Source organism: Thunnus thynnus, chromosome 2, assembly GCF_963924715.1.
Source record: "Thunnus thynnus chromosome 2, fThuThy2.1, whole genome shotgun sequence".
Taxonomy (NCBI): Eukaryota; Metazoa; Chordata; class Actinopteri; order Scombriformes; family Scombridae; genus Thunnus; species Thunnus thynnus.
Window position 1 is genome coordinate 37,594,453 of NC_089518.1, and position 24,091 is coordinate 37,618,543.

At 38.7% G+C, this 24,091-nt stretch overlaps 2 protein-coding genes across 10 annotated transcripts in view; one reads left to right on the top strand and one right to left on the bottom strand.

Moving 5' to 3' along the window:
• cep120 (centrosomal protein 120) overlaps nt 1-7,080 on the top strand; it is a 38,009-nt gene extending 30,929 nt beyond the window's left edge. Inside the window, exons 19-20 of the mRNA XM_067573157.1 lie at nt 3,877-4,022; nt 4,799-7,080. Of these exons, the coding sequence (XP_067429258.1) occupies nt 3,877-4,022; nt 4,799-5,027 (375 nt within the window). The 3' untranslated portion in view covers nt 5,028-7,080. The remainder of the gene's footprint in view (nt 1-3,876; nt 4,023-4,798) is intronic.
• Nucleotides 7,081-7,472: 392 nt separating this feature from the next.
• The window catches only part of prdm6 (PR domain containing 6), a 127,150-nt gene continuing 110,531 nt past the window's right edge, over nt 7,473-24,091 (bottom strand). For 2 of the 9 annotated variants that reach the window (XM_067573197.1, XM_067573246.1), the window contains 2 exons: nt 19,518-19,631; nt 13,769-19,365 (listed from right to left, as the gene is read on the bottom strand). In XM_067573197.1, the coding sequence (XP_067429298.1) occupies nt 19,296-19,365; nt 19,518-19,631 (184 nt within the window). In that variant the 3' untranslated portion in view covers nt 13,769-19,295. Of the gene's footprint in view, nt 8,152-8,443; nt 8,911-9,713; nt 9,751-9,828; nt 9,884-13,768; nt 19,366-19,460; nt 21,062-24,091 lie in introns of those variants that run through there. The other 7 variants (XR_010924551.1, XR_010924544.1, XR_010924546.1 and 4 more) reach the window with 7 other exon arrangements.

The window sequence follows — 24,091 nt, forward strand, 5'->3', positions numbered from 1 at the left end:
CAATGTTTTTCCACAGAACGTCTCTCAGCGACGACCTCCTGACCTCCTCCAGCTGCGGAGGATGTTTGAATCAACTTTTAGAAAGAATTCATTTTTGGTAACATTAGCTAACAGAGGAGGGCATTATGAGCCATGTTAGGCCAATAACTGATCCTCTTGAAGCATAATTCTGGTTTATTTCAACACTCAAGTGCTTCAGACTCAAAGTCAAATGATTGAAATGATTCATGTAAACAGATCCGGTTTGTTTGGGAATTTGCAAGAAGCAGCTTGTGTCACTGAATCTCAAAGTTAGCATGACAGCTGCAGCGGCCACGTTTATGGGAAATAACTTGTAATTTTCCTTTAATAAGGTCAACAGCTTTAATATTTACTCAAGAGATCAGATCATCTGTTCGTCCTCTCCTACTGTTATTATGCACTTTTACAACAGTACGGGGTGCAGAGTTTCTCGCCGTTGATTGATGACGTAACTGTACAGTATCTGTATCAGGGCACTGAGTTTTAGTAGCTTTTCTGCTTCAGTCCGTCCCCCCGTCGAGGCCTCAGTATCACCTCGTCCTCTAATTGTTTCAGGACCCGGCCTCAGATTGTCCTTGGCAGCGGGCACTAGAGAAAATGTTTAGCCTGTTTGTTTTTCTAGTAATTAGCCTTAAAGCGGCCTGTAATACAGACTGCTAATGGTCCAGAGAGAGCTGAGCCTGTGTCAACACACCGTCTGCGTGTCTGTGTGTGTGTGTGTGTGAAAATTATGTGTTCACGAGAGATTGTGTGTGTGTTTTCATGTGTGTTTTTTTTTGTTAGGAGGTGAGGTGATCAGGCGTGTGAAAATGGAAGCTTTCCGTGTGTGTTTTAGTGTGTGTTTTAGTGTGTGTGTGTGTGTTTTAGTGTGTGTGTGTGTGTGTGTGTGTGTGTGTGTGTGTGTGTGTGTTTTAGTGTGTGTGTTTTAGTGTGTGTGTGTGTGTGTGTGTGTGCGAGCGGTCGGGCAGTAATGTGAAAATGTTAGTTTTCCCATCCAGAATCAGCCGGCTGGTCGTTCTGCTCTGTATCACCAGAGAACACAGATTCCAGCTTCTCAGATCACCTTCCCACTGCCTCCAGTCTGCTGGTTGGCACGTTTATCCATTTCTGCCCCGTTAGCAAAGCAGCTGAAGGATGAGGATGATGATGATGGTGATGATGATGGTGATGGTGATGATGTCGGCTAGTCGACTGCGGTTTGATCATCGACGCTTGTCTGTCGGTTTGCAGGGAGATATTTAAATAACAGCTTAACGTCATCATGAGATCAAATTTGGCTTCGACTGAAACACGATTAGTTTCATTATCAATGAATCTATCAGTTATTATTACAGTTAATTGATTAGTTGTTTGAAGAAGCTGGAATCAGAGAATTTAGACTTTTTTTTTTTAAAGGCAACTAATCGATTAGTCGACTAACTCGAGTCTAACACAAACACTTCCTGCCAGTTTACCATGAAATAGATTCCTGATTGTTAGCAGATGAGCAGCTGTGACCTCTGACCTGCTGACCTTCCTCTGCTCCTTCATCAGGCCTAAAACTCTGAAACCTTCTGCTGAAGGTTGAGTTGCAGCTGATGTCACTTAAAAATGAGAATAGCTGGTCCACCTTAAAGGGTCAGTCCACCTTAAGTGAGCCTGTATTGTTGCTAACTTTGGAGCTAACCACCTTCACTTCTTCAGCAGTTGAGGAAACAACAGAGTCTGTTCTGAACATTTACCGCCAGACTGACGACTTCCTGTTGACCTGTTCCTCCGCTGCGCTCGCATCACCCGCCGCCACTTTTCTGCCGCTCGCTCTCTCATTCAACCGCTCACATTACGCACCGCACTATTCCTTAAAAGCAGCTACGCTACCAAGAGTTTCCACGGCAACGACACAGACATTAACTCACGTTTTGCTGCAAGGAGGCTCCAAAACGCTGTTTATTCCCAAATGAATGGATATTATTTCTGGCGGACTGTCAGAGGAAACACTGAATCTAGCTACTTACAAACTGCAGCAAAATAGACCCAAAACTAATGATTTTCATTATCAATTAATAGTTTCGTCTATAACATGTCAGTAAATATTTAAAAAAATGTCCAGAACTCACAGATATTCAGTTTACTGTCACGTATGATAAAGAAAAGCATCAAATCATCACATCTGAGAAGCTGAAACCAGCGAATATTTGCTTTAAAAAGGAGTAAAACTATAATAAATCATGAGAACAGTTGATTTTAACTGCTCGACTAAACGTTGCAGTATTTTACTAGTAGTATTTTTTACTGTTTAACAGGATGAAGAGTAAACTGGGGTCCTTGTGTTTCTCAGCAGCTGCGTCCAGACACTGAACCTTTGGCAGAGTCGCTGCAGTCTGATCATATGTTGACTTTCTTATATCACAGTTTCTCAGCACGTTCTTGGATTTCAACCATCAAATGATAACTTCTTGATTTATAATCAAAAAGCCGAGGCAAGCGGAGAGAAGCTCCGACACCAAATTGGTGTTTTTGTTGTGTTCGCTGCTGCGATCGTTCGTCTGATTTATTAACGTCCTGCTGCTCGCCAGCAGACGGAGCCCAGATTGGTATTACGGGTAATTTTGGGAAGTCTGGCCTGTGTGAGCTGGAGGCCGGAGCAGCTGAGAGAAATACGACTTTTCGACATTTTTATGAAGTTTTCTTTCTGTTCTCACATGTTGGTGTTGGTCTGCGTGTGAATTCTTAAACTCCTGCAGCATTTTTTCTCAGGGAGGTTTTATGAAAATGTGAAACGAGACAAATTTATCACCAAACTTCCCTCTGTGTAATTAGGAAAAACAGTTTCTTGGCATCTAACGCACACATTTCAGCGCCGGGGTCAAGAGGTTTATTTGTAAATATGCTCAGTTCAGATTTCTGATGAGCGCTCGGCGCAGGATGTCAAGACTCCAGTTACATCCAAGATGGGAAAAGTCAAACATGTGAGAAATCAAGTGTGATGCTCTTAAAGCGACCGAGAAGCAGATTAAAGTCCAGGAGCCGTTTTCATAAAGAGTTTCCTTCCTGCTAAAGATTAAAGTTACTCACAGAGCATCTCAGGCCCTGAAGAGAGGACGTGGAAAACTGTCAGGAGGAGGAGGAGGAGGAGGAGGAGGAGAGAGGAAGACTGTTTAAAGAGGCTTCAGAGTCTCTTAAGCAGAGGAGAAACAAAGAGGAGAAATATTCTCCAAACGCTGTAACGGTCGTACAGGGACGTTTCAAACAACAATAACATCATATAACACCAGGAATAACAGTCATCACAACACTCAGATGTTTGGCAGCTGCGAAAAAACACACGTCAACCAAACGCTGCGACTTCTAGACGAGCAGCAAACACAGAAACAACCATCAGCATGTCAACAAACACTCTGATCAGATCTTCATCATATTAAACAGTCTTCATAATGACATCATGTCTTAATAGAGAATAAATCACATGATCAAGAGTTTATTTTTCTTTCTTTCTTTTTTTGATAAACTAATCACATCTTTTTTTTAAAAACCGGGGGGGGGGTTGACCGCTCCTCCTCCTCCTCCTCCTCCTCCTCCTCCTCACTCTCAGCTATACGACCTCTGAACTCTTTCACACTATAGTGAATCTGTATTGATCACTATGATCAAACTGTAACTCTGATAAAGTCAAAACTCAGTTGTGAAGCTTTTAAGAAATAATGAAAGAGACACAAATTCATCCTTCTGTGTGTGTGTGTGTGCGTGTGTGTGTGTGCGTGTGTGTGTGTGCGTGCGTGTGTGTGTGTGTGTGTGTCTGTGTGTGTCTGTGTGTGTGTGTGTGCGTGTGTGTGCGTGTGTGTGCGTGCGTGTGTGTGTGTGTGTGTGTGTGTGCAGCGAGAGCAGGAAAACGCTATGATGCGTCTGAAGAAGCAGCAGGCGGAGCTTGAGGCCATGAGGCTGCGTTACCTAGCAACAGAGGAGAAGGAAGCGGTACGACAGGACCGACAGGAGCTCGATGACATCAGGAACGAACTCAACAGGTGATGATGATGATGATAATGATGATGATGATGATGTTTAATCTTTTCATTATGAATGTGAAGAAAAGTCCTTCAACACATTTTATCTCTTTATGTTCAGACTTTAATTCAGCCAGTCGGAGGAAGGAATTATTATTATTATTATTATTATTATTATTATTATTATTATCATTATTATTATTATTATTATTATTATTATTATTATTATTATTATTATTATCATTATTATTATTATTATTATTATTATTATTACTATTATTTAACCAACATCCAGATGTTTTCAGATGTCACTTTTCATACTAAAGTTTAAACTATTACCTGCTGAGTGATAATGTTAATGTTAATATCAGCACTCAGAGGAAGGTTATTATGTGTCATCAGACTGAACTCAGGTTAAAGTTTTAAGTTGCTTTTAATCCTAAAACATTTTATCTTTAATCTTCTTTTTGCTGTTTTCTTTGCTTTTAACCTTCATCCTCATCGTCTGAGCTGCATGTTTACTTTATTTACTTCTACTGTGTTTTTATTGTGTTTATGTTTCATGCTTTTGTGTTTTTTACGCTTCGTTGCTGCAGAACTTTCACTGGTCAAACCTTCATCATCACATGATGAACTTACAGCTGAAACAGACGATTAACTACATTATTTACTTTTTCACAGTTCAGAGACACTTGCACTAGTTTTGTTTCTGACGCTTTAATGCTCACTGAGATGATTAAATACTTTATTTCAATTAACTGTATACATGTTACAACTGTTGGTTTTATCTCTGTCAGGTTAAAGCAGCAGGAAGATCGATTAGGCCCCGCCTCCTCCTCCCCCTCTGTGTCTGGCCCCGCCCCCGGCGCGAGCTTGAGCGAGAGCGCTGAAGAACACCTGAGCCGCCTGCTGGAGGAGCGAGACACGCTGCTGAGGACCGGCGTTTACACGCACGAAGACCGGATCATCGCCGAGCTCAACAGACAGATACAAGACGCCATGACGCACCGAGGAGGACAACTCTGACCGCCGCCGCCGCCGCCGTCCAATCAGAGACAGACTCACTCGCTACCTGAGACGGCAGGTAAACAGAATCAGTGCCAACGTTTTTATAAATTCACTTTTTAGACGCATGTTGGAATATTTGACCTGAAATCTGATTCATAAGAAGATAAATGTGAACAAAACGTGCGATTAGAAGCAGAAGAAGAAGCAGTTTCTCTTCTTCTATCACTTCTAACCTGCACGTTCATCATCAGCTGACACCAACTTCCTGTTACAGATTAGACTTCTGACAGCTTGTTTATTTGTTTATGGATTTGTATATTTATGTTTGTTTGTTTGTGTTGTCAAAATATTTAATGATCCTCAGCAACGTTTCTCTTAAAGGACTCGTTTACATTTTCACGTCTGCTGTGATACAGTCGTCACACGTCGTCACACGTCGTCACGGTGTGGACGTTGTTGTCGTTGTTCTGCTAGTACGAACAGACTAATGTTTATTTTCCTCATCAATTTATCTGCTGATTACTTTTACAATGAATCATTTTGTCTTTAAAAGGTCAACAAATATAATATATAAAGCCTGAAAACACCAAAATATTCAGTTTACAGTTATGATACTAATATATAGAGCTGCAACAACTGGTTGATTAATTGATTAGTGGATTTACAGAAAATTAATCACCAACCTTTTTTTTTTTTTCTCTGATTGCAGCTCGTTAAATGTGAATATTTCTGGTGTCTTTAGTCTCTGTGACAGTAAACTGAAGATCTTTGGGTTGTTTTGGATATTTGAGGACATCATGTTGGACTGTTGTTGATATTTTTCACCATTTTCTGACATTTTATGGAAAATATTGTTCAGTTGCAGTTCAGACTGACAGTTTTTATGATGTTTACTATCATGAAAAACATCAAATCTTCACATTTGAGAAGCTGCAACCAGCAAGTGTTTGGTTTAAAAGTTGATAATTAAAATATTTTCAGATTAATTTTGTGTTGATGGACTCATCGTGGAGGATTGATCCCAACAACAACAACAACAACAACAACAGTAACAAACGTACATATAAAGATGTGAAAATCAGCTTAAAACTACAAACTGCTGGAACTTTTCATCACAGCTAAACATTTTCCAACCAGACAAACTTCCTGTTGATGTGTTCAAGGACGCTCTGACATCTCATGACCTTCAACTTCTGGATTTGATTATTATTTTGGAAAGTAGAATCAGCTCCCACATGTCGGAGCGTCAGTGAAGGCACCGTCACTGACAGTTGTTTATTTTATCAACTTTTCTGCCGTTTATTTTCTCAAGTTAAAGTTTGGTCTGTAAAATGACATTTTTATTGTGAAAAATGCCAAAAATCACAATTTTCCCAGAGTCCAACGTCTTCACACGTCATGTTTTTTGTCTGAATAACAAACCAGAATTCAAAGATCTTCAGTTTACTGTCAGAGAAGATAAAAGAATATTTACATTTGAGACGTCAACCAGTGAACTTTTGGCACTTTTACTCATAAAAAAAGGATAAAAAATGATTAAAATATTTGCTGATTAACTTTCTGTTGATGAATTTAAACAACTCATTTGTTTCAGCTGTAATAAAATCTGAAAATATAAACTAGTTTCAGGTTAATTTTTGTTTATTTTTCACAGAAATAAACTGAAATTGCTGCCTGAAAGGAAGGAAATCAATCTAAAAATAGATTAGATTTGTCACCAGTGATTTGAATATTTCATATTTAATGAAGTGAAACATGTAAAAGCAGCGGACTGGTCCTTTAACTGACTGATGACTGACATGTGAAGCCTTATTGAGCCTTTAAGTGAAGTTTAACATGTTATTAAGTTATTAGAGAGTGTTGATGTGTTTGATGTGAGCTGCTGAGATTGATGAGGTTTCTGTGTGACAGTAGGTGGCGCTGCAGCCTCAGAAAAGCCTCCAAACACTCAGTGACCTGCAGACCGTCGAGTCCACTGTGAACCGTGTTTGTCTGCAATAAATTATTGTGATAAAAATCTGTTTTATAACCAGTTGTGATGTTTTTCATTAAAGAGATGAGAGAGAATCAAGCTGCTTCGTTTCTATTGTTCACAGTCTGTAAATATTGATATTTTATCTGATAAACACATTTTCACATAGAAAATGATTAAATGTTGAATTATTTGGGTTTTTTTTGTTTGTGTTTTGATTTCTAGTATTTTCTAACTTTTATATTTTTAAAAAATGAAATTGTGATGATTTGTTTGTTTGTTTGTGTTTAAAGTGAGTTCAGATTCTCTCCTCTGATTGGCTGAAGCTTCTTTAAAACATCTAAATAAACACTAATTTATTGACTTCTATGTAAATATGAACAGTCGAATATTTGATCCTGACTGGAAATCATCTCCTGGTGGAATAATTACTCTAAAATATTGATTAAAAGTAATCAAATAAAGATTTAATGAGAATTTGAGCACATGTCATCTTTCTGTAACATAATGTAAAAATATTTCATTATGAGTAAAAGTCCTGCCATCAATGTGTACTTAAAGTATCAAATGTAAAGTTCTCATTATGCAGAATAACTATATATTATATTATTAGCTTATTATTACTGATACAGATGAAACTCATTTTAACTATTTATATACTCCTGGATAGTTTAATCTGTCATAATGCATCATATTTTATAAAATCACTCTACAAAACCTTAATCTGTTAAATAATAAGTAACTAAAACTGTCAGATAAACATAATGCAGTAAAAATGACAACATGGAGTATAAATATAAATATATATATTTGAGTAAATGTACTTAGTTACTTTCCAGCGATGCAGACGTGTAAAAGAAAACAGTTTAGTTGCACATTTAAAAAAAACAAACATTCACAACAACAATAGAAATAAAAGCTGATAAAATGAAACAAATATAAAATAATGATTGTAACGTGAAGTGACGTGAGAACAGAAGCAGCTGCAGGTTGAGCTCAGCGTGAAGAAACCAGACAGACGACACGTGTTCTAACATGTACAACAACATGTTAACACACACACACACACACAGATACAGATACAGCTGTGTGTGTGTGTGTGTGTGTGTGTGTTGACATCTGGGCCTTCAGTGCTGACGGTGAGCAGATGTTCCCCGACTCATCCATCTGCTGCAGAAGAGGAGGAGGAGGAGGAGGAGATGGGAGGGTGAAGAGGAGAGGAAGATAACGAGAGAGGAGACGCAGAATAAAAAAAAAATTAAAAAAAGAGAAATGTGGAAGTTTGAAGTGAAATCCTCGTCTGGCTTCTTATCAGCTGTGTGTGTGTGTGTGTGTGTGTTTTATCTGAAGTTCTCGCCTGTAAAACTTGTTTTGACTGATAAGTGAATCCTGCTGTGGTTCAGGGATGTAAATGGATACTTTATTCTGATATGAACAGATAATTCACTCTGAACGGCTACAAAAAACATCAGGACCGTTGAACCATCTGACAGGAGACGAGAAACTGAAGGCTGAAGTTAGGGACCATCTCAAAAGTGCAAAACGGACAAAACACACAAAGTTTTAAACACTAAAAGTAAAGTGAGGATGTTTCAAAAACAACACCATGAATAGTTTTTATTTATTAACTTGATACAAAGATCAATAAACAGCAGAAAGTTAAAGTAAATTAATATGTTGCTGTGAGCAGCTTTACCTTTAAACCAGCAGCAGTTCTCAGTGTTTCAGGTTCTCAGCAGGTCGGTTGTTACTGCATCTCGGAGAAGTTGCTGCAGTTTCTTCTTCTGCTGTTTCTGTCTCTTCATGTTAATCTCAGACTGACTCCGTGATGTTGAGATCAGAGACCATCTGCTGCAGGACTCCTTGTTCTTCTTGTTGATGAAGATAGTTCTTTATGACTCTGTCTGCATGTTTGAAGTCGTTGTCGTGCTGCAGAATAAATTTGGGACCAATCAGACGCCTCCCTGATGCTGCTGCATTATGCAGAAGAATCTAAACATCCAAAGTGCCTATATATATATATATATATATATATATATATATAGTGCATATATATATATATATATATATATAATTTTAACTTTTTATGTCCCACTTATAAAACCTCCTGTTCTATTTCCACTATTGCTTTCCATCTGGATTTTAATAAAATTGAACCTCATTTTTGATATTTGAAGGTTTGGATTTTTGGCCATTTAATATCCTGACATTCAGTAACGATCGCTCTGTATTCTAGTTTTTATTGATAGTGCACGAGGTATTCACAGGGATTCAGTCTCAGTGTTTACTGTTCGCGCTCCTACAGCTGTGTTAAGTTACCGCTGATGCTAACACGTTTCCTGCTGCTGCCGCTTCACATTAAAGTCGTTTAAATTGGAGAAACATGATTGGCTGGCTTTGTCTCCGCGGTCACAGCTGATCACAATCAGGAAGTTTTTTTTGTCAGCGGATCATTTTTAATCTTTGAAATGACTGAAATCTGAAGGATTAAAACTTTAACAGTTGTGTTTAGATGATTTAATTCAGGTACATGTTTAAAATATGATGTTATTTGTATATTTGTTTGGCAGCTGCGCTGTATAAACTGTATGTATGAGGAGTATAAATGGTGGGAGGAAACTAGATTCAGTAGCTTTGTGTTTTACCTCTACTACACACACACACACACACACACACACACACACACACACACACACACACACACACACACACACACACACTTTTATACTCACATGAGAAAAAACAACAGGAAGGATCAACTCAAGATTTCTGAAATTTAAAAGACAAACCTGTCAGTCAAATGTTTAATCAAACAAAGGTGAAAATCAGCTGGCAAAACAATCTCACCTCAAGGTCCTCTTATGAGCTGTTCCGGTGCTTTCTAACACATCACATGAGCTTCCTGGACAGATGGAGTTAACAGTTGGAGATGTTCAAATGTTTTCTGAGCTCTTACAGGATTCTCATCTGTTGGATTAACTGGCTTGAAATCATTTTAAATTATTTTCTTCATAAATCAACCTGGAAACAAAGCAGTTATTCATGTTTATAGACACTGATTCCTCAGAAAATCACTGCGATATGAGCACATACTCGTATCCCCAGTTGTACAAACAGTTTTATCAGTGACTCAGTCAGATTTACAGCAGATCCTTCTGCGTCTGAATGAACGTGTGAACCCAGTTTCACAACAATCCGTCTCACAGTGGAGATATTTCAACAAGAATGTCAGCCTCATGGTGGCGCTAGAGGGAAAAGTCAAAGGATCATTAAAGTTATGAGGATTCGTCCTCTGCAGACCATGAACGTCTGAACCGACTCATCCAGTAGATGTTGAGATATTTCACTGAATATTTATGTGTTGGCGACAGCAGCAGATGTGCTGGACGTCCTCCTGAACACGTTCGTCATATATGTTATAAATCCTTCTATAATGTTGTCGTCCTGTTGTCCCTGCTGTACTTCTGTACACACATCTTCTGCAGCCTGTCTGTCCTGTTTCTGCCAATTTTTCCGCATTAAAATGTTTTTTTTTCCTTATTTGAATGAGAGTCTAAGGACAGAGGATGTTTGCTGTAAAGCTCCCTGAGGCTAATGTGTGATTTATGATATTGGACGATACAAATACAACTGACTTGACTGAATAAACTTTGAGCTGCTTGTGGCCTTTGAGAAAAAGTCAGAAGATCATTAAAATTGTCTGGAAGTTTCCTCTACGGAGCTTGAATGTCTTATTTTAAATTTCATGACGATCCATCTAACAGTTCTGGAGATATTTGACTCTGAGCCACGAATGTTGACCTGATGGTGGCGCTAGAGGAGGAGTCAGAGGATCAGACGGATTCATCCTCTGGGAAACACAAACGTCTAAAACAAAATATCACAGCGACGCATCTGATAGTCGTTTAGATATTTCAGTCTGGAACAAAGCGGTGAACCGACAGACAGAACTGTGATGAATGAAATCATTACGCAAAAGAAAATCTACTCAAAATGACTGATAGTAGTAGGTTCACATGGACACACACTGACTCACACACACACTCACACACTCTGACATGTTGTAAACGGTCGTCGGGTTAAGAGCAGAGAGATTTTCTCACAGTGAAACTTTCCCACTTTTCTCCTCCAACATGTTTCCAATTAAAAGTAAAAAAAACTCCACAGCTTCATGTCTAATTGGTTTTGAAAGTGCGACCTCTCGTCTGTTTAATATTTTCCTCCCCGACAGGAAATTCCACCAAAAGCAAACCATTACAACCATTACACTCATTAAACACACACACACACATACATACATACATACATACATACATACAGTGGTAAAGCCGAGGAGAGGAAGGTCACGTTTTCAAATGTAATCTATTCAATTTCACTGAAGCTAAATATAGTTCACATGGAGCTGACAGATATGTTATAAAATTAGTTTCTTAAATATCTTAAAATATAATGTGTTGAAATCTAAATGATCTGTTGTCTTATTGATGTATTTTTCAGTTTTTACAGCTAAATTGAATGTGTTTCTGCTCCTCGAAGGATGAATCTGATTTTGCTGAACTCTGAACTTTGATGATCGACTGTGTCCATCACAAGCTGTCTTAAAAATAATAATAATACTGATACTGAAGACTTGTATGATCTTTCCTGACTGTCCTGATCTTTCTTTTGGCTCAATCATCACTTTCAAATCTAAAGTCAAAAAACACAACAAAGACTCATTTTCTCATTGGGCTCATCCAGGCTTCCATACCTTCATGTTTTCTCTCGTAGCTGTGTGTTAGCTTTGGAAGAAATGTTTAACTCTTCCTCACTTGAGATAAAAATGTAACAGTGTCATCACTTAATTAACAAACACAAAACAATGAAATACAAGCTAATCTTTTACAGTATTAGCTGTTTAATGTTAGAATAAGTGGAAATTAAGTATCTATTTCTTCACACTTTGCAAATATTTAAATGCTAATGTCAGCTACATCAGTTTATATTTGCCCAGTAAAACCTGAATATTTCACTCTTTGTGTGGTTTTCCTGGATGTTTATTTCACATGTAGCAGATTTTTGGCTGAACTGACCACAGACCTGCTGTATAACCCCGAATCTCTGTCACTGACCGACTGAGTGATGGAGTTACACCATTGGTCGGCCGGACCAGTATTGTAGTTTCCCCATTGGCTGTTGCTCTTTCCAAATAAATTGAACTGAAGCGTCTCACATGGAGGCTCCGACACTGACAGGAGCACCAACCCACAGATACAAAGGGACGTGTCAGATCCGTTTTACCAGTCTGCACGACAGCTAGCAGCTAGTTAGCATGGCTAGCGTCATTAGCATAGCCGTGCCATGCTGTGTGTAGCTCATAGACTGTATAATAATAATAAGGTGTAGCTGTGGTGGTTCTGGTTTAACAGCACCTTGCTGAGCAGGTGACAGATGAAAGACATCATGGCGACTGTTAGCCTAGCATGCTAATCCTACGTATACATGGATGAGATCATATGTTAACAGATAATTAGAATATTTGAATTCAAATAAGTTGTTTTTCAAATCAAACATCCCAAGATGAGTGAAAAGTCTTGTTCGTGACGTGATGGATCCATTTTACCAGTCTGCATGACAGCTAGTAGCTAGTTAGCATGGCTAGCGTCATTAGCATGCTAATAAAATGTTAGCCTAGCATGCTAATCCTATGTAAATATATGGATGAGATCATCTGCAGAGTGAAACAGATGAAAGAGTAGGGGGAGTAAACAGATAATTAGAATAGTTAAAATTAAAATTAAAATAAGTTCTTTTTCAAATCAAACATCCTGAGATGAGCAGAAGGTCTTGTTCTTGCATTTATAACCTTTTTTTGACTCAAACGTAGCTTAACCATGTCATGTGATGCTACTTTACCAGAAAATTGCAGATAAACATTTTAATATCCAGGAATTCACATTATAGACACCACTGACCATACAGGGTCCAGACATAAACTGGGTTCTTATTTACACAGACGGTAGCTACTGTTAGCTTCTCTTTATGAATGAGACGGAGTTAAATTAACCGTAAAATAAGTAGCCTGTTTGCTTTCATACTTATACAGTAAAGGAAGTAACACGCCTCACGTCTGGGGATCCTACTGTCCTCCCCAGATGTCTGCAGACCCTCTGTGTGTGTTGCATTCTGGGACATTAGCGTCCGCCTGAAGCACAATGAAGAAACAACACATTTAGTGTGCGTGCTGTCTGAGTTTGTTAATTTTGTGGTTTTTTTCCAGTGTGAAAGCTCGTCTGGAAGTCTGGATTTAGGATGCAGCTACTGACTTTTAGATTAAATCCAGACATTTGAGAATAATCTTTAAACTGATCTGAAAGCAAAAAGCAAAAAGATTTTGTCTTTATTTCAATTCTGAATTATCCCCACTGATCTCAAAATGATTTTTTTCTTCATGGATGTTTATTTTAAGTAGCTGTTTCTCCTCCTTTTTCACAGTAAACCTCTTAAGTTGAAACTATTATCAACAAGTATTTCAAAAATGTCTCTTCAACCTTCCAAGAGACCAATTATCATAATTATGTAATTAGTTACTAATGCATCTAGTTTCTTTTTTTACTGTTTTTCTTTGTTACATAATCTGGGTATACTGTTAATATGTTTTATATGATTCAGGCAGAGGTTATGAATCAGTCTTCTTGGGGTTTCCCCCTCTCTCTCTCTCATTGCACATTTTTTTGTCTTTAATTTCAACTTGTTCAAATAAATAAAAGTCAAACTCAAAACTGTTAAAATGCTTTTTCTCCGCAGGTCTGTTTCTCAGTCAGTCAGTAGTTTCTCTCTCTCATAGTTTGTTTTTCTTCTTTCATGCAAACTGCTTCTAATTAAAACTGCCACTTTCATAATCTCATTACATGTAACATAATCTGGACTCATTCACATGTTTGTCAGACATTTAAAAAAAAAAAAAAGACATGAAACTTTTGGTTGTGTGATCATTTGTTTGGCCTCTGGGTTTGGATCTGGTTCCCACGGTGAAAAAAACAGCTGTGATTGATGTCTGAAAGCTCTGAGTGTGTTTGTTTTGGTGAATTTGTCGAATCCTCAGAGGAATAATCTCTGAAATCAGACTGGAAAGTGGAAAGTCCAGTTTGTGTTTGCAGACTGACAGAGCAGAGGTCAAGGCGGGGCTCCGACTGTGTGTGTGTCTGTGTGTGTGTATCTTACAGATTATTAGCAGTAAGTAGAGGCAGCTGTTGATCGGTCACTAAACCTCTTGTGTGGCTGTTTTAAAAACATCCATTCAGTGATAATCTGAGGTGATGTGTGTGTGGCAGGATACTGAATCCACATATGTCAAACCACACCCTGCTTTCTAAACGCACCAATCACAGCTGAGCAAGAAGTCTGAACTCTTTCCTGAGGTACCAACAAGCTGAAAACCCTCTATAGACACCAAACCCCCAGGAACAGCAAACCGTGTAATCACAACTTCCAGATCCATCCCATGATGCACACTGGCCCAGAAAGCATTTTTCCCACATACAATTATTGGAAAAGGAGCAGCTGTATAAATGTTTCAGAGTGAAGTGACTCATTTTATTACCAGAATTTGATCCATTTGGTCCGATAACATTTGGAAAGTCTAGAAAAGCCACATAATTAAATTATTTTATCCCCATACAGGGAGCCAACCAGAAGTTAGATGACTCGGCCAGCAGACGTGATTGCTTTGAACCGTCTTGGCCGTAAAGTTTATATATAGATGGAGGTAGCGAGGTGTGACATCACACATCAGTTTAATTGGAGCCGGTTTGAAGCCCAGAGTTGCAGCTTATGGTCGACGCCAGAACCTTCCAGATAAGGAGTACTGAATGTTGCCTTTCACGATCTGGAAACACGACTCGCTCAGACCCAAGCTAACGCTAGCTCACTGGGAACACAGAGTGCTGCACACTTGGGCTAACGTTTAGCTAAATTGTGCTAACAGGGCAGGGATCATAATCAAGCAACTTAACTTAGTGAAACATTGCGACAGTAGTCAGACTCAGTCCTGGAGCCGAGGAGAGCAGCAGGTGAGCCAACTGTCAATCACAGCTGTCAATCAACACCAACATGGCAGACATCAAAGCTACTATAAGTCTTCAAATCTTAATAACGGAGCAATAATTTCCAAAAACAATTTCTCCTAGCTGTTCCAACTGACTCCCACTCAAAAAGCCTGAACTTCTCTCTAGAAACACTAAGTCATTGTTTTCAATGAGTCATTCTGGTCTCAATCTCCCTCTAATGAGTGTGCTGGTGATCGTTTTGGAAATTATTGCTCCATTAATTAGATTTGAAGATTTATAGTAGCTTTGATGTCTGCCGTGTGGGCGTTGATTGACAGCTGGAAGGTCCTGGTTCCAAACAGAAAAGATGGTGCCGACCATCAGCTGCAAGTCTGAGCTTCAAACCGGCTCAAATGGAAACCAACGAGTGACGTCTCACCTCATTACGTCCATATTTATATACAGTCTGTGGCAAAAACATGTCCAGAGATTTAAAAAAACCACTGTAGTTATTAAGTTCAATAACCTAAAATGAATTAGAAGAAAGTTAAAACACAAGACAAACATTTAACTTGTGTGATCAGAGTGACTTCTCTGTGGATGGAACAACATAGAAAACAAATCACAGACAACTACTGGTAAGAATCAAACTGGATTTCAGCTTTATTTCCTATGGAACAACATCTTTTTGGTTTTTGATCTCATTTTGTCATTTGTTTAAAAAAAGTTGGGAGGGGTGGTGGTGGGGGCGGGGGGTCAGGGAAAAATCATGCAAACAAGATCGAGTCAAAATGGATTCATCAGTCTTTCTGTTTGGCATGACGGTTTGTTCCCATCAGATTCTATTAGTCATATTACAGAGAAAATGATTATCATCATCATCATCATCATCAGAAGGGCGGAGTGTGATTCACTCCCTGTTCAGCTGATCTGAAAGACGTGTTTATCAGGAGGAAAAAGTTACTTGTCAACATCAATAATATGGGACAACTTGATGAAAAATCCTCTTTCACTAATTAGAAACCATTCATTTATGATTGTAAAGACACTGAATTTGGGTTTTGGATGAAATTTTTCACTTTTAAAGAGGGGACAACAGAAGTCCACGTACTTAGACTGGAGTTATTAAACTTACTCTCTTTTCAGTGAAGCCAAATCTCCTCATATATACTTAATGTACTCCTACATTTCCCAGAAAGCCCCAGGAGCACAGGCCAAACTGTTCAAGATGCTTAATCTTAATATTTTAAATTACTGAAATGTGTCAAAACATCTGAAAATGTTGTCAAGTTGTTCTTTTTTAAATAAATGGCAGCGAAACACAGATTTGTTTGGGAGTTTTTCTCAAACTTTTGTCTCAAAAACGTCCTCAGTCCTCTGACTCCTGACAGACGTGAACAGGAAGTGAACTCTCAGAGCCCCGGTTCATATACACAAGTGTTTTCCTTTACTGAGTCAAATTATTTCATCTCGGTCTCATCAAACCATCATATAGAAAATCCTGTAGTCTGTTTTCTTTTTTATATACAGCATTGGATCCATCTGCATTTTGAATGAAGAGTTGTCTCACTCAGATGAAAGTGACTTTACTTTTAATAACACAAACACGTCTGTAAGAGTTTAAACAGCAGTCAGTTCGACGGGATTCAATTATCAGATCCTATTATTGATAAATAAAGAGGTTGATACCAAAAATCTGAATGATGGGAAATACTTTCTGAAGTTTGATGAATGTAACATTTATAAAATGTTACATTTTGGAAACACTTTCAAACTTCAAGTAGTTGAAATTATCTCTTAAAAAGTGTATCGTTGCTGTTTCATGTCACAGTGGACGACAGAAAAAACTGGAGGCCTCTTGTCATAAATCATGAACCTTAAAACTGATATTTATTAAGAAAATTACAACCTTAGCAGCAGATATTGCTTCATTATTACAAAAATGGTTCATTATATTAGTATGAATTAAAGGATAAGTCTGATGATTTGTCCAGAAACTATTAAAAACACGTCAGTGAGCGACACCGCTGCACTTGGTGACATGTTCCTTCATCAGGAAGACTTTGGTCACGTTAAGTTTGTTTAGAAACAAATCATGTTTTCAGTCTCTGGAGAGTAGTTCTGTGTAAGGCAGACGCCACTGAGCTTGTGTCAGTTTCAGTTAATTTCACTTCCGATAGGCCGACACCCATTAACAGGTAACTAACAGGTTGATTTTTAAGAAAAAATCTGATGTAGCTTTTGTTTGTGAGAGCTGTCCACAGTCGGTGTTCAGAGCTAGCTTGTCTGCCCTGGTTAGCTTGACTTTTAGCTCATCCTTCTTCACCTCAAAGTGTTTTCAACGTGTTTAGTCACAGTAGCTCTTGATATCATAACGTACTCCGGCTTGAGGTACTGAACTACCACACTGATTGGCAGCATATCGGTCTCAATCATTCGGCACACCAACTGGGTGATGGCCTAATAACAAAGTAACACAGCAGGATTAGCATGCTAGGCTAACAGTGTGTCAGCTGTGTGACTTTATATCTGCACTGTGACGTCTTTCAGAGCACACAAACACCGTAAACACACCTGTCACCTGCCCAATACACTGCTGTTAAACCACAGACACCACAGCTACACCTTATTTTTATACAGTCTATCGGCTGCACACAGCACAGCACGGCTATGCTAGCGATTCTAGCCATGCTTACAAGCTGCTAGCCACCGTGCAGGTTGGTAAAATAGATCCTGCACGTCTCTTTGTACCTGCGGGTTGGTGCTCCTGTCAGTGTCGAAGACTCCATGTGAGACGCTTCAGTCGGTAAATTTGTGTTTTTAAAACTTATGTTGGGGCTTTACTCACTGTCACTCCCTCAAGGTACCAAAATTTGGCACCGATTGATAAAACGTGAATAATGATAAGTAACAAGTTCAGTACCCAACACAAATATGCAAATTAACCTAGAGACCGACATGCATAACTGGTCAAAAATATTCTTAGTGGTTAACTGCAGACATGCCTAGATTACAGCTTCTCTTGCTACATATCACAACAATGTAGTAGCTTTAAACAGAACTACTCTCCGGGGACTGAAAACATGATCTTTGGAGCCGTTTCTAAATAAACTAACATGACCAAACTCTTCATAATGATGCATTATGTCACCCAGTGCAGCCATGTGACTCACTGATGTGTTGTTAATAGTTTTTTGTACAACGGAGGAATAAGATATATCAGGCTTTAAATACACACACAATATTTTCACTACTACTAGATCAATTTACTGTTGGTTTGGCCCCGAAAGAAGAGATTTGTTGACAGTAAGAAAAATAAAGAAAACCACCGGCCTTATCCTTTAAGAGTTTTCATACTAGTTACCTTTAACCTCTGGTATTAATTAATTTACTAACTGAACATTTTGGGTGAAATTCATGACAAGCAGGAGATGTGTACAAAATATTTCCACATGTGAAGGTCGAGTTAAGTGAAACGTTTCTGTCATTTATTGAATTTTGAAAGTGCTGACAGATTTATTACAAAATAACTTATTGCTGGAGCAGCGACTCGCATATATAACTTGAAAAAGTAGGCAAAAAAATGGATTAAAGATTAATAATAAGACAACCAGCATGTTTCCTACTTGTTAATAAGAATCAGAATCACAATAAATAAGTGACTACAGACTGGACTGCTGCTCAGTGGTTTGTGAACTCTTACAGACGTTTGTGTGATTAGAACAAAGGTGTTTTCTTGCAGTGAAACATCTCTGAGTTTTTGGTTTTGACTGCAGATTTACATCCACACTCTGTTGGTCTTTGGGAAGAGAAGTTACAGTTTTTCAGATTATTATAATTAAAGCTTTTTTAACTCTCAGGCACAAAAACCTATTTGGTGTTTATGTGATAACTGTGCTTTTACCCTCACTCGTTTTAATACAAAGTGTATCGTAATGACACAGGACTATTTACACATCTGAGATTGCTTGTGAATGGAGTCAAAGTTGCATTGCGTAGCAAATATACTCTATGAGACAACACTTATCATGAGAGCGATGAGAACGTCTTTTACAAAACATGATTTGCCCTTTTGGATTTTATGACATTTGTTACTCAGGTGATCGGATGTCGTCTTTATACTCGTTTTAAATTAAAAGCGAGCAGATGGAACACACTGTAAGAAATGTTCAACCTGAAAATGAGGGAAAAAAAACAACCGACTTTAACCTCAGTACACTTTTAAACACATGCTGTGTCGAATTCAAACATATTTATCACATTTCTGTATGAACTGTTGGAATATTTCTATAAGAAATCACGTCCATTAACTCTTCTGTGTTTCCTTCGCTGTCCGCCATCTTTCCAAACATCAGAGCTGAAAAAATTAAATAATCAACATTTTAAAACAAAGTGCCCGAAGCATGATATGAGCAAGAAGATAAATATAATTTATGTTTCTTTTGTCCTTTCTTTTTCTTTTGTTTTTTTTGGGGTTGTTTTTTTGTTGTTTTTTTTTACAATACATACTCCTTGTTGTTCATTTTGTGTTGTAAAAGTCGAGCATCGTCCTCAGGCGCTCGTGTTGTTGCTTGTTGTGCATTCTCAGTCTGTTTGCTTTGGTCGCGCCCTCCTTTGGCATCGCTGTTGCAAAAAGAAAAAAAAGAAACCGAGAAGTAAAGCTACGGACAGACATCAGTCTGAATTTTTTGGTATTTCACTGTTTTGTTTTTTTTTTTGTCTCAGTTTCTAGAAAGAGTTTTCTTTGGAGGGAAACCTGATGAGGATTCCCAAAAGTCTCCAATAAATATCTTTGTCCCAAAAAACTTTTAAGTTTGTTAGTCCGATTCCTCCGTCTGAAAGTTCTTCTTCTCTGCTGGAAATAAAAGGGATCTTTGGTTTGGTTGAATCTGAATTCTCTCCAGCAGGATGAACGTGGCGTTAACGTCGCTCCCGTCCACCAGTCAGTCAGTAAAGTCAGTAAACTGGAAATAGTCGAGACTATGTTCATGTTCATCACGTGTCGGCTGGATCTGAAAACACTCTTCATGTGTGAAAACAACCTGCATCCACACTGAGACTCCTGAACTAAAGGAAAACAGCTAAAACGTTTCTTCTTCTTCGTCCTTTTTTGGATGAGAAACAAACATGTGTTCAGATCTCCATCATCATCTGTACTGTGTTTTATTACAGAATAACTCCTGATTAGTTCTCATTTACAGAATCAATCAATAAAAACAGGTATTTTATTCAGGTTTATAAATGCTACTGAGACGTGTGTTTGATCATGAAGTCACCTGACAAAATCAACGTAAAAGCAGCTTAATGACAACACCTGAACTCTGGTTCTTTACTGACTTTTACAATGAGTGAGTTATATTATTACATTTATTTAAATTGGTTTACTTCGTCTTGCACACCAGACGGCAACAGAAAACTTTTATCTTTCATGTCCTCACTCGACCTTCTCACTGGTTATCAAATTAAAAAACTGCACAGATTCACGTCACTACGGGATCCAGCGCTGTTTTTAGCGCTTCGGTGCTTTAGTGAAGCTCCAGCAGCCGTTCAACACAAATCTGCAGCAGTGTTTTTTTATTATGATTATATGATTATTTTAACTGGGAGCTTTCTGGTCTCACTATAGACATCTTACAGTGTGTGGTGAAATAATATCAGTGAATCAATAAATAAATACTCCTCATGTATACAAACTTCTGTTAAACTATTTTTGTCCAGTAAGTTTCTGAATGGATGGAAGCTCTGCTGACGTTGCTTTTGATGTGACTTCCCAGTAAAATATAAGTATTTTTACATTTATCCACTAAAAAAAATGAATTTCCAGGTGACAAAGAGGCCTCAGTGTGGATGGAAGGTCAAAACGGAGAGAAAAAGATGTGTTTTCAAATGTAGCCGCCTCAACGTGGCCGAGGTGTCAGTCAGTAAACAGTCGGGGGGGTTAATCCACCTCGATGGACTCGCTGCTCTCGTTCACCGGTTTACACTCGTTGGGGAGTCGCTGATGGCGGCTGAGCTGAGTGGCCTGTGTGAAGCTGCGGTCGCAACGCTCGCACCTGACAAACACACAAACAAACACACACATATATATATATATATAGAAACACACACATAGAGAAAGAGAAACAAACAGGAAGAGCAGACAGATGAGACACACACAGCTGTTACTTAAAGTGCTTTTCATGTACAGAAGGTCAGACATCTGAACAGCACAAATACACAAATACACAGATAAAAACCTTTAGATCTGTCAACACACACACACACACACACACACACACACACGTTGCAGTTAACTCTAATATCCAGTGACAGTATAAAGTGTGTGTGAGGCCCAGCGGAGCAGCAAGCTGTAATTGTTGCCCTGATCCTCACAACCTGACCGACAAATTACACACACACACGCTCCACCTGTCAATAATCTATCTAGCGGGCTGAGGAGGGTATTCCCACCTCACACACACACACACACACACACACACACGCGGACATATCCAGGCCTGATAAGGCAGTGTCACTGTCACTTTCAATAGAAAGAGAGAAGAGAGGGAGCTTTTAGTGTGAGCTGGAGGGGGTTGTTGGGAGGCAGTTAAATGTATATAAATGTGTGTGTGTGTGTGTGTGTGTGTGTGTGTGTGTGTGTGTGTGTGTGTGTGTGTGTGTGTGTGTGTGTGTGTAGGAGGGGGGGGGGCTCTTCAAAGAGAAAGCTGTGTTGAGCTATTGGATTTAGCAGCCCTGAAACAAGACTAACATGCTGTTAGATAGATTGCAGGGGGAGGAGGAGGAGGAGGAGGAGGAGGAGGAGGAGGAGGAGGAGGGTTGTTAGTTAGATAAGGGAGGAAGGACATTTTATTGTATTGAAGCTCGAGCCAGCGTGGACTGATCATCTGGAAGCTCTTTAACTTGAAGCTGTCCTCATAAAGATTCATAAACACATTACAAACCAACAATCAGTATGTTTACACTCTAGTCACCTGCTTACTGATGTTTAAATGTTTACATCAGTGAGAAACCTGCTGAACATCAGCGTCTGCTGGACAAACATGATTCATTCAGTCGTACAGACGCTATTTTAAGTTTCTTTTATAGTGATTTGAATCCCAGTTTGTCTAGACATCATCTCCTGCATCCTCACATCTCCATTAAAACTGACACAGACTGTCAAAGTAATTATTCCATCAGCCAAATAGTTGTTGATTAATCTTCCGTCGATCAACTCATTGATTAATGGAGAGATGGTTGCAGCTCTGGTCCGTGTGCAGCAGGATTTACTCTGCCAGTGATTATTGTGAAATGAACTGATATTGGTCCAACATTTCTGTTTTGAAATACTGACAGGACTGAGCTGTAATAATTAAGCAATAATAAACACTTTTCATCAAAATGATCCAGCTCTGAAAACATCTTACAGATTCTCTATAAATATCAATGTAGACATAAAACATGAAGTTTAAAGATGACCTTTGAACCCAAATCAGAGAGCACAAAGTCTTTCATTCAGTTAGTTAACTTTCTATATTCTGGTGAAACGTGTAACGCTCCTCTACATGATCACTTTATTAACAGCATTAACAGAAACTATATGAGATCTTGAACGTGACAAACTGCAACATCTCGCCATCGTACAACTGTGATTTTAATTCATTTAATGATCTTTCCTAAATGAATGTATGGCAGATTGAGCAAATATGTGTCAGAGTTTGCACGAGACGTCTTACAGTCTTGTAAACAGCAGTATTTGTTCTGGAAAGACTTTTAGCAGATGTTTTTTTTTTTTACATTTGAGTGCTTCTCATTTTGTAAATTTTCTTACAGCACGAGAAAAAGAAAACAGACCTCTGACTGAACTGAACTGCTCTGCCCTCAAGGTGGACGTTCCTGCTCTTATTTGTCTGTAAATCTACAAAACCGCAGCAGCTACCGACATCAAAGCTCCTCTGAAGCTTCTCTGTCACAGCGACTTATCCAGCAGGACAGACATAAAGACGGTTCTCCGGCACAACAAAGAGCAGATTTTGAAACGAGGCGGCTGCATACCGCTGGCCATCGACCAGCCGGCGTCTCTTACTGGCCGCCTTCCTTCTTTTCTCAGCGGGGGGAAAAATAACGTTGAGCGGTTTGTCCTGATGAAATGACAGAGGCAGCTTTAATCACTTTCCCCTCAAGGATCAGTGAAGTTTCATCTCACCTCTTATCTTAATCTCTTCTGTACGACGGGACAGAAGGAGGAGTAAACAAGAACAGACTGACTGACGGGACCAGAGACAGAAACACATGTACCAGAAACCTCTTCATTAACCGTGATGTTAAAATCGACCGTGTGGATCACTGAGGCAGCTGCTCACACAAAACTACAAGTGTCACTTCTTTCTCCCAGAATCTGTGTGTTTGAGGTGAACCAGCAGCTCCGCTCAGGTAGAGTTTACACTGAATGAAGATTTCTGACTTTAATCCAATCATTTCCTGTAATGTGAAAGTGTTGCTTAGTGCTGAACACACAGAGAATAACATGCAATAAATCAATAAAGCAAATGTTCTCTACCTGATCAGCACCAAACAGCAGACACACTAATAAGAGACTAGCTGGAGAAGAAAGAGGAACATCTGGCAGATAAAAACAGATTCATATGAACCTTTTAGTCTTTGAAGGCATCCTCAGTAAACATCCTGTCTACCTCTGAAATGCTTCTTCTCTACAGACGGTCTGATCTCTAGATGGATCATCTTCAGCGTCTCCAGACTCAGAATTTGGCAAAAACTGCATTTTTCTACTATTGGCTTGAAATAATTTACAAGATAAACTTGATTTGGAAACGTTGCCTTCATACCAGACACTGAAACAACAATTCACTTCATGAGATGTTATTGTTTTAAATAAATAAGCTTCTTTGACATCTCAACATCTTTTAAGCTGATATGTTGAACTTGTTAGCAAACAGTTGCTTTTATTTCCACATCCAGCAGTTACGGAGCAACATTATCATTCATGTGGAGTCGTGTTTCTGTCCACCTGGTGAATATAAGTCCAATATTCACTCTCTTTTAGCTCTGTTTTTGAAATATCTGGCTCTTTAGCTGCTAAATGC